General features: G+C 38.4%; 1 protein-coding gene across 4 annotated transcripts in view; it reads right to left on the reverse strand.

The window, feature by feature from the left end:
* SSR3 (signal sequence receptor subunit 3) overlaps positions 1-16,930 on the reverse strand; it is a 40,622-nt gene extending 23,692 nt beyond the window's left edge. Inside the window, exons 1-5 of one of the 4 annotated variants that reach the window (XM_004454437.5) lie at positions 16,594-16,930; positions 15,270-15,396; positions 9,838-9,936; positions 5,917-6,048; positions 1,054-4,579 (exon numbers count right to left, since the gene is read on the reverse strand). In XM_004454437.5, the coding sequence (XP_004454494.1) occupies positions 4,513-4,579; positions 5,917-6,048; positions 9,838-9,936; positions 15,270-15,396; positions 16,594-16,726 (558 nt within the window). In that variant the 5' untranslated portion in view covers positions 16,727-16,930 and the 3' untranslated portion in view covers positions 1,054-4,512. Of the gene's footprint in view, positions 1-1,053; positions 4,580-5,916; positions 6,049-9,837; positions 9,937-15,269; positions 15,397-16,593 lie in introns of those variants that run through there. The other 3 variants (XM_071214580.1, XM_071214582.1, XM_071214581.1) reach the window with 3 other exon arrangements.
* Positions 16,931-18,930: the final 2,000 nt, after the last annotated feature.

Raw genomic sequence — 18,930 nt, forward strand, 5'->3', positions numbered from 1 at the left:
ATGATACCTAAACAGAAATGGAAATGATTAAAAAACAGGTGAATTGCATCCAAACTTTTTTCTTATAAAAGGAGAAAGTAAGTCATTGAATATATAATTTCTCATTGGGTTTTAGAAACACTTTGCACTAAGGGTAAAGCTTTTCAAACTCGTAAGAATGTGCACATTAAAACTAAGCATATCACTTAGCCCTGGGAACAGCCAGTTTTTTATATATTAATCATCTGCCATGGTACTTACACTAGATAAATACATTTTTAGTTAAATCCTCAAGAAGTTTCTAGGGATCGCTGTATTTCTTTCCTGGAAAGAATCCCGAGAGGGATTCTTCATTTTGAAGGGTAACTTGGTAGCAGTTATCCACATACTGAATCTCCCCAGGGAAATGCAAACGGGACCCTCGGCACCTGGCTTCCCAGTTCATCTTCATGAAGTGTGCTAAAGGACAGATGCCAGAGCTTCAAGGTACCTTAAAGACCTTCAACACCACCCTTCCTCACAGCCCTCCTTGGCAAATGAGGAAGCTGAGCCTAGCCCAAACTCATAGGGCTAGCTGATGGCAAAACCAAGCCCAGAACCCAAGTATTTTGTGCTCCAGTCCAGTGCCCTTTTTAGGGAGAATTTTCTTTTCCTTTTTAAGCTTTCAAGCTTTATTCAGAAATAATTGTGTGAATTTTTAAGTTAAAAAAGTCTGGGTATGAATTTAAATTCAGTAGTCAAATGAGAAAATGGTCAGAGATGCAATGAAAAATCATGGAAGCCAGTGGAAGTTAGTTCCTGACCACCTCTCTGATAATCTGAACAAAACAAAAAAACCGTCAATCTTCAATTAATTCCCTGCTTGAGAGTCCAAGGAGAGAGAGAACCCCATAGCCCATCTAGATGAAGTATCTGTAAGCGGCTTCTCTGTACACATGTACGTACATGGATATGGGTATGTATCTACCTTAGTGACTCCAGAAATAGCAGTGACTAGCACCCTCACTAAAACCATAGACATAGGGTGAGCGGGGATGCACAGCAGGCATATACTGGCAAATACGCTGGACATCATTTTTTTTTAAGATTTCTTTTTATTTATCCCCCACCCCCCGCTGTCTGTTCTCTGTGTCCATTCGCTGTGTGTTCTTTCTGTGTCTGCTTGTATTCTCATTAGGTGGCTCTGGGAACTGATCCTGGGACCTTCTGGAGTGGGAGAGAGGTGATCATTCTCTTGTACCATCTCCTGTTCTGCCAGGTCTTCTTATTGTCTTTCCTCTGTCTCTCCTGTTGCATCACCTTGCTGCACCAGCTCTTTGCATTGGCTGGCACTCCTGCATGGGGCAGCACTCCCCTGTGGCCCGGCACTCTGCATGGGCCAGCTTGCCTTCACCAGGATGTCCTGGGCATCAAACCCTGGACCTCCCACATGGTAAACAGGAGCCCAACTGCTTGAGCCATATCTGTTTCCCGACATCTGCTCTTAACTGTAAAATTTACTATGCCTGTCCCTGTCTTCCCTAGATATAAGATCAGTAAGTACAAAAACAAACATTTACGTGTGTGGGGAAATTTAAATGGTGACTAATGTAACATAGTGTAATAAAGATGATGTACTTATTCACATGGTTCAAATAAAGAAGTCTAGGGAAATTACAAATTTTAAAAATCAAAACCATGACAAAAACAAAACCTTTCATAAGAAATTTAGGTATTAATTGAACCTCCCTATTTCCGTTAACTTCAAACCCTGTTTCAAATTATCCTTTCCAAGTTGAAATAATATATCATATAGAGCAACCAATAACTTTTTACTTGTTAAAAATAATTTCAACCCAAGAAATTTTATTAAGTTGTAAATGAGGAAACTAAACATAGGGAAATGTAAATTATTCCAACACCATAAGCTTCTACTTATCATAAGGAGTTTGAAAAAAAAAAAATCACTTTAAGTCCATATTACAGAAACTCCCTTTTCTAAGACAAAAATTCTACAGTCAATTTTATTAAACTGATTCAGCACAGTATAATTCTACGGGCCACATAGCCCATTTATATAATGGGTAGCATACCAAAAAGAAGTTTCTGCAATTCACAAGAGTAAAATACTGGTAGAATAAGTCCTTAATAAAAACTGTGGAGTCATGAGTATATTTTGCCTTATAACCATATCTACAGAAATTTACCTAACAAAGAAAAAGTCAGAAGACATTATCAGGATTAAAAACAAAATGAACCATAAGAAAAATTAAGGAGTGAAAACAAATTCTGCTTATTCGTGCTCCTACAAATTATTCAGTTTACTGAGCCCAGAGACATTCTATTCAAAATATTAGACTGGCAAGTGCCTGCGTGGCGAGCCAAGTGCCCATGTGGGTGCCTGCATGGTAAGCCAGTGCCTGCGCGAGTGGCCATGTGATGAGCTGAGTGCTCAATCAGCAGGCCAAATACCTGCACAATGAACCAGTGCCTGGCGCAAATGAGTCACGCAGCAAGATGATAACAGAACAACAGACAAAGACAAAAGGGAGAGTCATGGTGAAGAGCAGCAGGGACCAGGAACTGAGGTGGCGCAACTGACAGGGAACCTCTCCACACATCAGAGGTCCCCAGGATCAAATCCCAGGGAATCCTAGAGGAGAAAGACGAAAAGACAAAAAGAGAAATAGACACCAAAGATCACACAGCAAATGGAGACAGCAAAAACAGCAGGGTAGGGGAAGGGGAGAGGAAGAAAAAATTAATATTAGGCTGATATCCCCATTTCACCACCCCGTCTCAGGTACACCGTATCACAGCGTTTTGGATTGTTTCCCCCATCTATACAGGCACTGCCATCTAGTGGCAATTTCTTCTCTGCAATTTAAAAAGATACCTGGCCCAGATTTGGTAACAAATAATAGAAACTAAAGTTTGTCAAATAATAATTCTGTCAAGGAAGCAAATGTATTCTGTATACAAACTCCATGCTACCAGTTGAACTGCTGACTGGTTATTTATCAGAAGAGAAGTTAAAAAATAAACCTCTTAGTTACCCTAACTGCTTAGCAGTAAATTTCTTCTGACTTCCCTAGCCACTACATGATATCCAGATACGGCAATCAGATAATGCATTGAAGAAAAGCAAAGAACTGCAAACTTCTAGAATCAATGATGAAACATAACATTCAACTGCAAAGGTGATCTGGGTCACCCTTGCAAATGGGCCCCTAACCTGTCTTACTTCCCTTGATGTGGCCCACCAAAACAGCCGATGGCATGGAACTAGAAGATGAACTCCTAAAGAACATTTTTAAAATAAGGTTATAAATAAGAGCTAATGTAATTAGTAACATTTGTCTTAAATTTACAAGTGAAAACTAAAGATTATGAATAAGATATTTCCTTTGAGGTACTGCCTTGTAGAAAACGTTGGATGTGGTCAAAAGCTAATAGGAAACCTATACCACCTGTGATTCCCTAACCTTTTAAGTTAAACGAGAGCTTCCCAAACTTTTTTCAAGTCAGGCCCCACACAAAAAATAGTATCTGCACACACACTGGTAAAAATAAATAGCCTGCTCTCAGCTAGACCCCCAAGGACTGAAGTGATCAATACTTTGGTCACAACAGATGGGAACCTCTGTGACACATGGTTAAATTTATGCAAGTACTAAAGGAAACACGCTGATAAGCACTAAAACCACCATTAATTCCTTTTGAGAATTCTCAGAATCCAGAAATAAGGTTATAAAAATTAGTTTGTTATTTTACATGTCAATATTCAGGAAAGAAGTTCTCTCTCTTACGTAACATTCCTCCAGTGGTGTGAGACCCTGGTCAAGGAAAACCATGATTCTGGTCTCTAATAGGTCAAACCAACGTGGCTGGGTCAAGGTGACCTCCCTGGTCACCCAGGGCTCAAGGCATACAACTGAACAGTGTGTGCTTTAATACCACAGGACAATTCTCATATGCTTAGGCTCTATTTTTAGTTATTACTTTAGCTGCCATTCTTCTTTTGGGGAGGGGGGGGACTTTTCTAAGTTTTTCCATCCCTGAGTTGGTGAAACCATGTTTTTAAATTTAATTTCTTTCAAACCACAAATTCAGAGTCTTGTAAACATGAGGCTTCTGTTCAGTCCCCCAGGGGATAGGATTCATTCTGATATTAGTTCAAAAAAAGTTACAATATTACACTTGGAACACAGAGAACCAGCTATTAACTTCTTGCTACTATTACAAATAATAACAGCTCAGCTGAGGTTACTGTGACCTCTCAAAGATCAAGGAAACAATTATTTTCTCTTCTTGTGACTATAGCACATTTCAAGACACTTTTCGTCTTTTAAGAAATGTCCTGGTACTCTGAGTTTCTCTTTCAATTCATTTAATTTCAACAATCTGTCAAAAAGAGCCAATAAACAAATACTGAATTACATTTTGTTGGATTTTTAAATCCTCAACCTCCAGGCTACACCCTGACCACCCTGCTACTTTTCCATATACCACAGGCCACCCCTAGATACAAAGTCGGGGGGATGCTGACATAGTCTACTTGGAGCCAGTAGACAGGAGGGCAATGAGTCCTGATGAAGCGCTTATGGACAAAATGTAGTTCCTGTAAGAATTTAGTGTTAAGGAAAAATTAAGAATCCAAAATTAGTTTTTCAACAAAACAAGCCCATCTCTCTTTGGAATGTAATGTCTCCCTCCTGACACTCTGTATAATCACAATGGCATGCAGCCCTATTGTCAGCAAATACAATTTCAAGACAGATGACTACAAAGAATGAGAAACATTCACAGAAAATTTGTTCCAATTTAAAAAAGGAAACATTTGAGACATAAACCTAGAACACATGAGCACAACAAACACATCTGAATTCCATTTAACCTAAAGGAGAAAAACTGACCAAAGAAAAAAGGGAGGAAGGAGAGACTTGTTTTCCTTTTTCTCAAGAGCAAGGGAAAAATAAGTCCTCCCTGTCCATCAGTGCTTTGCTGCACTTGACTTGTAAAAGCTAGAGGTTCTGAACATTTGCAGCTAATTGTCAGCCTCAGGCCCTAGGCCTTTCTGGACAAACCACTTCAGTATTCCCAGAAGAATCACGTTGAAGGGTGTCTGGTATTTTATTAAACCATAATATCCAACTGTTAAACATTTGGCTGCACATTTTTGGATAAGCCCTTTAAAAACTACTTTAACAACAGAAGATTGATCTCTTGCCCCAAAGTTCAATATAAAAGCAATTATTAAGAAATACTGTTATATTATGAAATGTGCCTATTTAACTACACTGGCTATCTACTCGACCCCAAAACCCAAAAATAACAGCAGAGACACAGGCTTAAGCCAGGAGCTAACAAAGGAAAGTTTGCTTTGGCTCCAAAATCTACCCTTGGAACTTTTAAGTAGGCAGGTATATATAATCATATATATAAAACTGCTTTGTAGTACTTGTTATTTGTCATAAGTCACCATTCATCAACTTAAAAGGATTTTAGAAATTACACCAATTTTCAGGGACAGATGCAGGACATTATATATTCTGCTATAACCCACTGAATGGACTGGGAGAGAGTGTAAACTACAATGTAAACTATAATCCATGCTGCATAGCAATGTTCCAAAATCTATTCATCAAATGCAATGAATGTGCCACACTGATGAAAGAGGTTGTTGATGTGGGAGGAATGGGTGTATATGGGAACCTCTTATATTTTTTAATGTAACATTTTGTGTGATCTATGCATCTTAAAAAAAAGATAAAAAATTAAAAAATTTTTTAAAAGCCCATATTTTAAATGTCCAGAAACTGCCTAAAGTCACAGTGCTATTTAATGTACTGACATCTGGTGCAGTTTTTCTTTCCACTAAGACAACTCAGACAAGTTAAAACCAAAATGAACCATTTCTAGGCTTCTAAAAAAGAGAATCAACCTTTGAAAGGATACACTGTGGGGTTGAAGTTCTTCAATATAAAGAAGGAAGCAACAATGACCAAGACCAGGAATAGAGTGTTGTTATAAAAGATGGAAAATGTTGTAGCTTCATAATCAGCAACTTCATTCTTCTTCCACAAGATTCTGTAAACACAGAAATACTCCAATCAAGTTTCTAAATATATTTAACTAAAAACTTTATATATCACAATAGCTTTAGTTTGCTGTAAGAAAAGTTTTTTCTTATATGCTCTGGGGCACATTATGGTTTTAATATTAAATTTAGTAAGGATTGTCCCCTTTCTTTCACTGGAAAATATATTTTACTCTCTTTATTGCTGCTGAAGAAATGAATTACTGGGTGTGTTGTTACTCCCAGGTAGACAGGACTACAGGGGAAGGAATTAACTGCAAATGGCTTGGTTTCACAAGCAGATAAATAGGTACCTTTCTCTAGGTCTTCACCTAAAACTTAAAATAAAGGTAAAATGTTATTTGTTATGATGGGTCTATATATATATATATATATATATATATTTTTTTTTTTTTTTTTTACTGTGAATTATTATCAAAAAGATAGAAGCCAGAGCTATAGAAATCAAGGACATCCCACTCTGGGGTCAGGTGGATTCCCCAAACCTAAGGCTAACATCACCAGTAACTGACACACTTTATTTGTCAAATGTTTCCATTCAAGCCAACAAGCTTGGCTGTAAAAGAGCTAAATTTAGAACATTATCACCTTACTCTCATCATTAGACATTTATGGTCTCTAATATATATGCCATTATTTCTGTGATTCTACGGTCACCATCAACTTAGTAAATTGAAGATTTACTATCAGTTTAGAGGAAGGGGAGGACATTACATTAAGTGTATTCATCAACCATAAAATGCCTTCTGAATTCAAAGTATAAATTTTAAAAACAAGGATAACAAATATAAACACTCTTCAAAACTGCAATACAGTTTCCTACACATATTAATGCCTTTTTAAAAACGTATGTGTGTGTGTGTGTTCCCATGGAAATCAAGGAAACTGTTTATACATATCTTGGATGAAAAAAAAATTCTTTTTTTTTTTTTAATGAAGATACGGCTTACAAATGAAGATATGGCTTACATCATACCATTCTAACACTGATGAAAGGAAACACGAGCCCTGTAAGAGGCATAGTCCCAACTATGGTTTAATACTAGGGAACACTCAGAATAATTGCCTCTATCTTTAAGACTTAGAAAAACAGACCCAATGAAGACAGGTTCCTTAAGTAGGCTACTAGCACGCCTTTGTTCTCGCTGATTAAATGATCCCCTCCACCAAGACACTTCTCTCAAACTTCCTTTTGTCATGGCCCAGAATGAGAACCATCGTCAAAATGGTTTTAACAAAAGAAGCGTGGCCCAATCCTTTAGGTTCCCCCAGTTTCCAATTAGACATAGTGTATACACAATCAGAACTGTCTGACAGCCTTCAGAACTTTTTCCAAGCCCACGCATTATGCCGATTATTCTGAAAACTTTAGGACTCCAAATGCCCTCACTGGCAATGGTTTTGCCTAAGTTACACGGTAGGAAATTCAGTTTGGGAGATAACTTCCCAATGAGTCATTTTTTCCAGGGAGAGCTGCCCGCAAGAAGAGAAAAGTTGAGGTCAAACTCTACAAGTGTTATACCCAAATAATGCTATTTGATAAACTATGGGTAAATCAAGAAGGAATAACACTTATACCCTGGGGCAAATGTTAATAACTATGTTTCTTCTGTGCTTATTTCTATCCTTGGATGAATGAAAGTTTTAAAGCAGTTTCAAAGTGGCATCGAGTATATACTATATATTCCAAATGATTATAGAGGAAGCTCTGAGATACACACATAGAGCCAAAGAGGGGGTGATAAGTCTTCTCTTGGATCAAATCTCTTGGAAGTAACTCATCCTCTGAGGGAGAAACATACTAGACTTCAACAGGAGTTTTCAATTCCAGTTACCAAGATTACTCATGAGTACAGGCCTAGGTACAACTGTATCAAGTGTGGCTTTTGGGAAAGAAATACTAACAGCACAAATTGTTACTGATGAAGAAAAATTTTATAATTTCTGACAATCACTCTGCATTTTATTTATCCAGGAAATCTTTACCTCACTCTACTTTGAATTACCTAATCCAGGGAATGGCAAAGAGGTTCAACTCTGATTCACTAGTAGTGACTATTTTAATGCCATGTTGAGAAGGATTTTATGCTACCGCCCAGGAGCAAGAACAAGTGTAAGATTAAACCAGGCAAGCCTGCAACGGGCAGAGAAGACCTATTTGCCATCCCTAAAATAATTAATCACTCAAAACCAGAAAACAATAACATCTAAACATTCAATACACACCCTGTTCCTTTCCAGGTGGAAAACCACTCTTTCTCAGAAGTTAGACAATTAACTGGAAATTCCTTACAAAAACAAGAGATTCCTTCTCAATAAACACAGGATTTAATCTGGCCTAATGAAGAGTTGATACAGGCATTTTGAAATTCAGATAACTGTGATGTGTACTCCAGTTTAAGAACCCTGTTTTAATGAATATTAAATTTAAGAGTTTTAAAAAGAATTCTAGATTCTCTAACCTCTATTCCTATTCAAAAACAAACAATCAGAAAACCATGCAGTCAGACTTCATTAAAACTGCTCCTTGCAAAAAGGCCTTCATTGCTGTGGTTTAAAAAATGTCTTCAGCTTTATAAAAGACTTACAAGTAATAACCACTTCAATAATGTTTTGGTGCCTTTCCAAAATCACTGTATAAGACATTGTTCACTGAGTTACTCAGTGTCCCTTAAATAAGGAACCACTTGATAAAGTCCTCCCAAGATTCAGTGCCAGGAAAGTTTCTTTTCAGAAGGACTTGCATGCTTCCCCTCAGTGGACAATTGGAGAGATGACCTAAAATGTTTCCCTGACACTTAGAAGCTCAGAGCTAAGTTCAGTGCTCAACTGCTGTAACCAACTTCTAGAGCCCTTGTTCACCTACCTTTTCTTCCTTTAAAATGATTTCTGATCTTCTAAAATTGTATTGCTTTATTTTATATGCACTTTAATACTGCAAGTCCCCCATCTTTCTGGAGTAAAGTGGGATAAAAATTTCATTCCACTAAACACCTTGTTGATACTAAAACTTAAGATCCATGAAAATGACGAGACTCAGGCTTCTATCAAACCATCTGGCAACTCTTAAACACAAGTTTACTCAATTATTCAGGGACTTCAGCTACACAAATGTCAGGTGGCAAACTGCTTATTAAGCCTTCAAAGAGCAGCTGGCAGGAAAAACTTGGGGGTGGGACTAACAAATGTGTCACAGAATTGGATGACAAGAGACAAACCTAATACTTTCCTTTTTCCCAGTCACTGCGGATAACCAATAACTGAATATCCCTCAGGAAGCCCAAACAAAAAATATTTCTACCTAGAAATGCTAGCACACAAACACAATGTAAACCCTTCCCAGAGGGGTTAGGTGGTAATATCAAGATCGCACAACTATCACATGACAGAGAATGCACTGCACAAAGCTCTGCAGACTCCTAAATCCCAGCAGAGCAGTTCAAAGTACAGATTCTCAAGTCAGATTGTCCATGTTTATATGGGCTCTGCCATACACTCATCTGCAACCTTGGACAAATTATCCAACCTTTCCATACCTCGGTTTTCTCAGGTATAAAATGGGGATGTGAACTGTGCATAAAACACACACAAAAAAAGCATCTGGTAGTAATAAGTACTCAAAAAGTTAGCTATTACTACATTCCCTACTACTTCTACAACCCCAATACTTATCTCAGATAATTCCAATACCCATTTTCTCTTAACAGAAATAAAAACTTTATTTTCTCCAAAGTACTCCTTTCTTTTGGTCCAAAAATACTATAAATAAGGAGCCAAACCTTTCATCTTTCTCCTTCCGAGACATCTTTCTATTGTCAGCTTCAGAAAGCTTTCGAGTCACTTCTTTGGAAACGGCATCCTCCCTCTTCTGTGCTACTCTGCAAGGAAAAGAAAAAAAGAACCAAGTTTCCACATGCTCCAAAGGCTATCATCACTCTCTCAGAAACATGCTGTACTCCTATTTTGTATTGTCAACTATATGACACTTTACATTTCATGAAAATAAGCTGGAAAGTTCCAAGTTTATTACTGTATTAGCCAAAAGTGAGGGAGAGTTCAAGAAGCTTCTAAGATGTGGTTTATTAGTTAGTTGGGTTTCTGCTTAAAATTAAGGGAGGATTTTCCAAAGTTTGGGTATTTAATATGGATATAAAAGTCAAATGCTACTAACACAATTTAGTTCTGAATCACTACATAACTCTTTTGCTTTAACCTTTAATTAAATGGATCAACAAATAAATTTTATAAGGTATTATCAAATGATGTAGGATTTCAATTCCAGTAAATAACAGGAAAGAAAACTAGGTTTAATAAATAAGGGAAGAATAACAGCTATCATATCTTAAAGTAATGCTTTTTAACTCCACTCCAAGGGACAATCTCACTAGAAAGAAATAAGGTCTTGACCATACCATTTTTGGTTAAATGAACCACTGATCTGTTGGTCACACCCAAAAGATAATATTGAACCAGGCAGAAAAGGTTAAAATAGTGCCATCCCCAAGAAATCAGATCAGAATCTTCAGTGATTAACCAATCAAAAAAATAAAAATTAAAAATATACTCATGAAAAAATCTTTATGTGAATTTTATCCTTTGGGGTTGCTAGAAAAAAAGAGAGGATAAAATTTAAACTATGATGAAATAGCAAAAGCCTTCCAAAGACCATGGCATTTAAGCCCAACAAGGTATACTTTCTATAATATGAGGAGAAACTGATTAACCATTGCAATATAATGAACAACTCAGCTAGTCTTTGTCCCTAGTTCCTGGGGAAGCAACCTCTGAATCTTTGGAATTTCCTGTGACAGGAGTGCCTTTGAACTTCAAGGTGGGCCCAGGATAGTTACAGGGTGGGGCCAGTCACACCTGCAGTCTTAAAGTGGGGGCTGGCCATACCAGAAAGATCAAACATGTGATTACAGGGGTGAGGCTGTGAGCCACATCATATCAGCCCACCTCCCCCATCTCTGGGAGGGGAGTGGAACTGAAGATTAAGTTAAAACACATGGACATGATCATGCCTACATGAGACCTCATATAAACTCCAGCAACAAGGAGCTTCCACAATTAAGATAAATTGCTATGCCAGGATGGTGATGCATTCTGACTTAGATGGAGAAGACAAGTTTGCATTTGAGACTTTCCCAGAACCCACCCTATGCTCTGCTTCTTTTGGCTTATTTGTGTCCTTTTACTATAATCTTAAGTACACATTTTGGCCAGCCCTGTGCCTCGTTCGAGCAAATTACAGAACTTGAGGCGGTGGTGGGAACCCCCAAATCTGAAGCCGGTTTGTAAGAAGTGCAGGTAGCCTGAGCCCCCAAACTTGGGACTGGTGCCTGAAGGACAATCTTGTAGAGGACTTCCCTTTTCCTATAAAGTCTGGCCTAACTTACCAGGTAGTTAAGAGTCAGAACTGAACTGAGTTACTGTAGTCTTTGCAGCTTATGTCAGAAGTGTGTTGGAAGTTGCTGTGTACGTTTGATACCCTTCATAATTATAACTAACCACAAGCAAAATACAACATTTACCAACACAGTCCCACTATGAAAAAATTCCACATCATATTGGGGCATATTAAAAGCAGCAAGGTATGGAACATGGAGATAGAAATCTGTTCACTGTGTTTTCAATTAATCACTCATTACTATGCTGTATTTAGTGCTGGTCAGTGTACCAAGGAAAAACTGTGGAAAATCAGGAGAGGTTCTAAAAAAAAGAAAGTTCAAGATCAGTCAAGGCATTCAACAGGATGCTTCTGGAATACAAGTTAAACACAAAGTCTGGCTGGTTTTTACCTGTATCTCCATCTTTCTCTCACTGAAGAACTGAATTAGAATTGCCATCATTAAAAAGAAAAGGTATTTTTTAGGAAGGCAATAATTTGTACACTTAGTTATCCCAAAAATTGACAACTGGAAGAAGAAAAAGTTTGTCTAAGGAAAGGAAACAGATTCTGACACCTAAAGAAAAAGGGAGCTAAGAAGAAATCTGTCTTTTTAAGAGATACTTTAGGACAATATACTTATTCATCCAAAGACCCAACATCACCTGGCTTATTATATAAAAATTGTTTTATATGCTTGTTTCATTCCTGAGACACTAGGCTCGAAAGGGCAGAAACTTATCTCTGAACCTAAGAGATGAGACACTCTTAACTGAACTTAACAACAGTTCACTTTTTTCCACAAAAGATCAAATAAAAAGAAATGGGGCTCTCTCTGCCTAGTGGAGCCCACACCAAATCTCAGTGTATTTCCACCCTCTCCCATTTCTCAGCAAGCTCTGTTCTTTTCCTCCATTTCCCAATAAATTCTTTATATATATGCATACACACACACACACCAACTATCAGAGTGTCCAGATAGAGAAATAAACTATTTCCAAGAGTTGGTTATCTTTAACTTAGCATCTTCAGAACAAATAGCCAACCCTCTGTCCGAATGACAAACCTTAAGGAAATTGGTAGTTAGGTAATTTCTCTTCTAGGTCTATAATTCTATGTTTGTTCATTTGTTTTTATATAATTCTATGTTTACCTCCTAAAAGAGGCATAACAACCTAACTGGAGATTTATTCGCAACTCAAGAAGAGGAAGCCACCTCACACCCCTCCCCACTTCACTCAGTGCCCAATGCTCTAAAACAAGACCAAAATTGCTCCAGTGAGCTGGCACTCAGCCATCTGAGATAATCCACAAAATCAACCAGATTTTTCTCTTTTTTACATCAGTATGTTAGAATCTTTCCAGAATTTTTTTAAAAATCTATTTACTTCTTAGAGGAAAAACATCTTTGCAAACTTTTCTTAAAAATATGCCACCTTTTAAACAAACTCCTAAGGGCTCTCATTCCCAAACCTCTCCAATCTTGCACATAAACATTCATTAAGTACCACACACCATGCTTAATATGTCATATGTATTATATTTAATCCTCACCACATTATGAGGTACCATTAGTATTCCCATTTTATAGTTTCTTGACGCCTAAAGAGGTAAAATGGATGCCCAAGGCCACACACTGAGGAGCAGGAGAACTGGGACTGACATCCAGACTGTCAACTCTAATGCCATCTTTCTCCTACTACCAACATCAATGCACAAACACCACCTCTCTAGGTCCTTGGGGCCTTAATCAACCTGCAAATCTTACAGATTTCAATGTCAGAAGCAGTATTTAATATTAAACCAAAACTCTGACTAGAAAAAAACTTTAAGTAAGTCATTGAAATTTTACTGAACTAAATGCACCATTAACTGCTGTAATTAATAAATGTAATAAAACGGAAGTGAAATAGAACAAGACATGGCAATTGCCCTCAACAGCCAAGTAAAGATGAGAAGATAAAAAGGACATGATTTTTATTCCAAAGAGGTGAATGAAATATGATATGCAGAACAAGTGAAAAACATATTCCAAAGGGACTCAATTCCAAAGGAATCGCAAAGAATGGGTCATGCAACGTAACCCCTTCAATAGAGATTCAAAAGGCCTCCTGCCCTAGCCCTCCTTCTGAGGGCTTCCTTATCCAGATGGTCATGCCTTACAAGACAGAGGCCGAGATGGGCTGAGGCTCTGGCATGGCATTTGGTAAAGGAGGGGATGCCAAACAGAAAAACAACAAAGATGATATGCTCACTCTGCTGCTCTACAGAACTGCAGCCACGTAACCTAATCTTCTGTGTGTCCAGATTGACAGTAGTGAAATCTGCTGAAGCCACTTTCAGCTGCTGGAGGTCATATCCTGTCCTCCTTACCATAAATTCATGTTAACTGGAATCACCTCAAAGTGTTTCTATTCCTTGACACCACAAAGAGCCTACCACAGGAACAATAAAGCAAAGGAAAGATCAAAGTTGGGAGGTATTTCTTTGGAAAAGATTCCCAGGTCTCAAAATAATGGATACGTTTTGAAGGAAAGGGACAGAGGGCACAAGTTAAATTCAGAGGATAACACAAAGGCTCAGTCAGAAAAGCTCAGGTCCTATCCTGAAAGATGAGGCTAGATTGGCAGGAAGGAGACAGACAACTCCCATTCCAGAGGCCTAGAAGAATTTGATACATTAGAAAAGAGGAGACGACAATAGATTGTTAAATTAGTGACATGATAAAAATATCAGATAAAGTTGAATTCATGCTCTTCATCCCATAAAATAAGGATGATATGTTCGCCTCACAGGGATGATGTGAGGATGTGCTTTATACAGTGCAAACATAGTTAAGGGAGGGCTCTTAACTTTTGTTTATAAGCAACTAGATGGAGACTGCTACAGCAATCCAGGCAAAAAGTAATCAGTATCCAAATTACAGAGGGAATTACGGAAATGAAAAGAACAATGTAAATATAAAATACACAGCCCTTCAAGACTCAGCAAAATTCCAAATGCCTACAGTATGCTTCCAAAGAAATGTAGCACCTAGAAGGCCACACTGAGGAAGAAGAATATCCTATTATCCCAAACCAAGTATCAGGCAAAGTGTGAATGAAATCAACATCACAGAGCCCCCTCTTCAACTTAAAACATTTCTACCTGCTCCCAAGAGGACCACTGCAAACTGAATAAATGTTACCGTCTTCCCTGAAATCTAGATTTTTGTATGTGTGCACATTTTAATCTTTATGAAACCAAAGTATAAATTGCTTATAATTAATGTATAAATTTACTGTGATGAGGCTTGGGTTTTCTCCTCCAAAGCCATCATTAAAAAATAATCTACTTATAATACTTAAGGCCACAGAATAAAGGAAATACGGTAAAACCTGACTTTTTATATACTTATAAGAAAAAATGTAATTAGACTTGAAAATGTCAGCATTTTTTATTAATAATAAAAGTAATAAAAGAATACTACTTTCACTTCCAAAAATAGTTCAAGGAAAGTCCAGAACAATTCTTCCCATAAAGTAATTTCATTTGGTTTCTGCAATGTTTATTTACTTCATGGGTTTGTTTTTCTGATAAATCCCATGATTAAGGCTACTGCTTAAGTGTTCTAATTCCACCTTCAAAACTGACTTCCACAGCAGTGTAGATTGATCACTGATCATTAACTCTGCTTGTTAGTCAAAAATTCCTCCTAGCATTAATGTATCCCTCCTCAAAAAATATATAAACATATACACACCCAAATGATCTTTAGGAAGGCATCCTATTATGTAAAAATGCAATATGTATGCATACTTTCACTTAAGAAATTATACTTACTTGTGCTTGAGAACAAATTTTACATTCTTGTATGCAAAGGCTACCAAATAAGTGCTTACTAGGGTCATCACACTATACAGAACAGCAGACTGAATAAGATCCATATGCCATATTCGCCAATATAACCCTGAATTAATGGGAAAAAAAAGAGAGAGGGGATTAGACATAGAAGAACAAAACATTTCCACCCGTTACAAAGATCTTCTTTATTAATTACAGCTAAGCCTGATGGGTTTGGGGAATTCAACAGTGTCTGAGGATCTTAAGATGTGGATTATCCAAGTTATCATATCAAGCTTTCACAGTTCAGAACACACTTGAGAAAAAACATAACTTTACTATTACTGGTCCAGATGAGATTTGTTTCTTCTAAAATGAGAACAAACTCGGATTCAACAAAATTAGTTTAGACTTCAAATTTCATTCATTAGGGTACTATTATTCTAAGTATAAGCGCTTTCAACACACGTGCAGTCCCAAACCAGAGTTTACATGCTGACGTGGCTGTTGTCTGGAATCAAAGCAGTGCTGTCCTGCCAGTGCGCAGAAGTGCGCCACATTACGTTTACTGCACGCTCGGTTTTGTAATACCAAGATAGAAAATACATCTGGATCTACACAAGGTTCAAAAATCAGTAATAACCCTGAGCTCTAAAAACGACCTTGGCCAAGTCTGCAAACCTCAGCTTTTCCATCTCAAGTAGGAATTCTAGAACAGGTCTCATTGGATCATTAAAACGTGTAAGCAAAATAGATCGCTGTCCCTGGGCATTGGCCCAACCTCTCATTTTGCAATTTAGGAAAACGATGTCTGTCAGCTGTGTAAAGCGCTTCAGCGAAGGATACACTTCTAATTCAGGTATGAGGGTTGAAATGGGAACCTCAGCCTCTCACCTAATTCATTAGTTTCTCCAAAATCTGTAGCATTAAGAACTCGTAATGCAACATTGTGTGGAGAAGAACAAACAGCAGGAGATAGGCATGAAGGTTAACACCACCAGTTCTTAACCCGGGTGTTTGAATAAAGATTTGAGGCCGCCATCCCAGAACTTGTGAATCACAATCTCCGGGGGTGGGACCAGTGAACGTGCAGACTTTTAAAAGCGCTCCAGACTTCCCAGTGTTGCCGCCCATCACTATCCCAGGCGAGGACACAGAGGCCTACTAGGGCCGCACGCTTTCCCCGAACCTCAGGGGTGGCTGGGGAAGGCGCAGGGCGAAGGCCCCTGCGCTCAGGCCTCGTGGGTCCTCCCGGCCCTGCCACGTCCCCGCCCAGACCCACGCGCCCGGCGCCCTCCTCCGCCCGCCCGCTTCCCGCGCTCACAGATGGGGATGGCAGACACGATGAAGGCGTTCCCGAAGAAAAGCGCGGAGGACTTGGCCGAGAGGTTGCGGCTGAAATCCTGCAAGAGCAAGTCCTCCTCGGACTGCTGCTTGGAGCCACCCTTGGGAGCCATGGAGAAGAAGGAGCCGAGAAGGCCGAGCCGGGCGCGAAGCCGGGTTGAGGCCTTTGGCACCGCCCTCCCCCCGCCCGGCCGCCGTATCTGCTAGTGACCCGTCAGTTTTAACGTGCGGAAGCGGTACGGGCCGTTGCGCGGAGCAAGCTTCCTCAGGATTGGCCAGTCTGCAGCCGGTTCATGTGCTTCCCTGTGTGATTGGGCGAAGGGGACAGACTTCTGGCTGTCTGGTAATACACGTGACTCGCCTACTTCGAAAAGAAGGAAGGGATTTGTAGTTTAGTCGGTGCTTTTTTTTTTTTAGTAACAAAACTTTATTAACCTTCCATCTAACAGCTGTTGGCAGACTTCCTTTCCACGTTTCCGGAACTCCAAAATAAGCAGCTTTCTAGCCCCACGTCATACGTTCATTCATTCGATGAGCTTGCGTTTAGTATTCTCGTGTGTACCCAGCACTGGGGGAGGAAAAGAAAGATAATAGCTAACACGTGTAGAGTCCCTTCTTTTTTACATCCGTTAATTAAATACTCCCAAGAATACGTTGACATGCAAATTATTGTTCCCATTTTTCACGTGAAGAACCTGATGGTGGGAGAGCTGGTCTCCAAGGCCTGGACTCTTAACAAAAATGACAGACTACTTTGTAAGAAAAATACCACACTTTTGATTTGTAGGCACTCACGTTCTCATTGATGAAGATAATTTTAACGTGTCTAACACAATTAAAAGTTACTATATATTTTTTGTACTTCCCCTGAACCCTTATAGTGGTGAGACTTCTAAAGCCATGCTAAAAGCCTAGATTTCAAAACGAATTCCTTTCGTTTCCTGACCAATTTATCAGCAAACCCGGCGATTCTGTCTCTGTGACTAGGTTTTCTACTTGCTCTATTTGTAAAGCAACACTATAAAAGAAGATATACAGAAAACTGTAAGATCAAAAGGCACAAAAATGATCAGAATATTTTTTTTAAAGAAAAAGAAAAGAATAATAATGAGGTAGAAAGATTTGTGCCTCAGAAAAATACTTAAACAATTTAAATAGGAAAGCTAAAAGTTTAAAATGTTACTTAGATTAAAACGTTAAAAAATTGAATCGATTGAAAGGAATTAGCTGAAAAAAATTAATACACTGAGTCAAGAAGAAAAACAGAATAAATGCAATTTAGATTAGAAGATAATCTAAAATGGTAGGAATTTTTATACTTTTTTCAGAGGGGTAAATTAAAGAAATATGATAAGAAATGACGCTTATGACAGAAAAGATTTTTGGTAATGGTAACAATGAAGATAATGGAGATAGCAAACTTGAAGTGCTGGAGCAGTGTTTTCTTATACCAAGTACGATCTAGTTGCTTTTGAAGAGCAGCAGGAACTAAGGATAATCTAAAAATGATATGGCATGTACAGCCATGGCACACTGGATATGCAGGGTAAAGAATGTGCTGGGGGAAAAAATAAAAGGAATAGGTAGACAATAGAGTCTATCCAAACAAAGATCTATGATGTGCCTTGCCTATTTCAATAGGGTTTAACTCTTCAAGGGAAGCAGATCAATTTGAATCTATAATAACCTGATTCTAATCTGTGAATTAAAGGGTTGACATTTCCACTATGTCATGTTACATTCAGCAGATTGGGGGAGGGGGAGTATATATATATATATATATATATATATATATATATATATCCTACAACTCTACATATATCCTACAACTTTAGTGCAATGATAAGTATTGACAGCAGGGATGTGGGTAACAGATTTCTCTTATGCACTGCTCATGGTTTTGTGGAAGAAGATCTGGCAAATTAAAAATAACTTTACCTCCCTGACAGACAATGCAAATCAAATTGCATACCCAAAATCAGTTCTCTACTTCCATCCTAAGAGAGCCTCAATTTTATTAGACTATGCACCTGCGGGCTCTTTTGCAGCTAAGGATTGCAATGTGATACAATTCTGGCCAAGGAGGTGGAAGTAGAAGAGGGGCTACTGAGAAATACTTTTTTCCTGTTAAAAAGGGACATACCCAGCAGGCTATTGCTCTATTGCTCTGTTCTCATCTTTCTTCCCCCTTTTCCTTTCTGGAATGCATGTGCAGTGCCTTTAGGCATAGCAGTCGTTTTGTGACCACTGGAACAAAAATCCATGTGCTAAGAACGGCAGACTAGGAAGATAAAAATAGTCTGGTTCCTTGAGCGAC

The sequence above is a fragment of the Dasypus novemcinctus genome, chromosome 4, assembly GCF_030445035.2.
Source record: "Dasypus novemcinctus isolate mDasNov1 chromosome 4, mDasNov1.1.hap2, whole genome shotgun sequence".
Classification (NCBI taxonomy): Eukaryota; Metazoa; Chordata; class Mammalia; order Cingulata; family Dasypodidae; genus Dasypus; species Dasypus novemcinctus.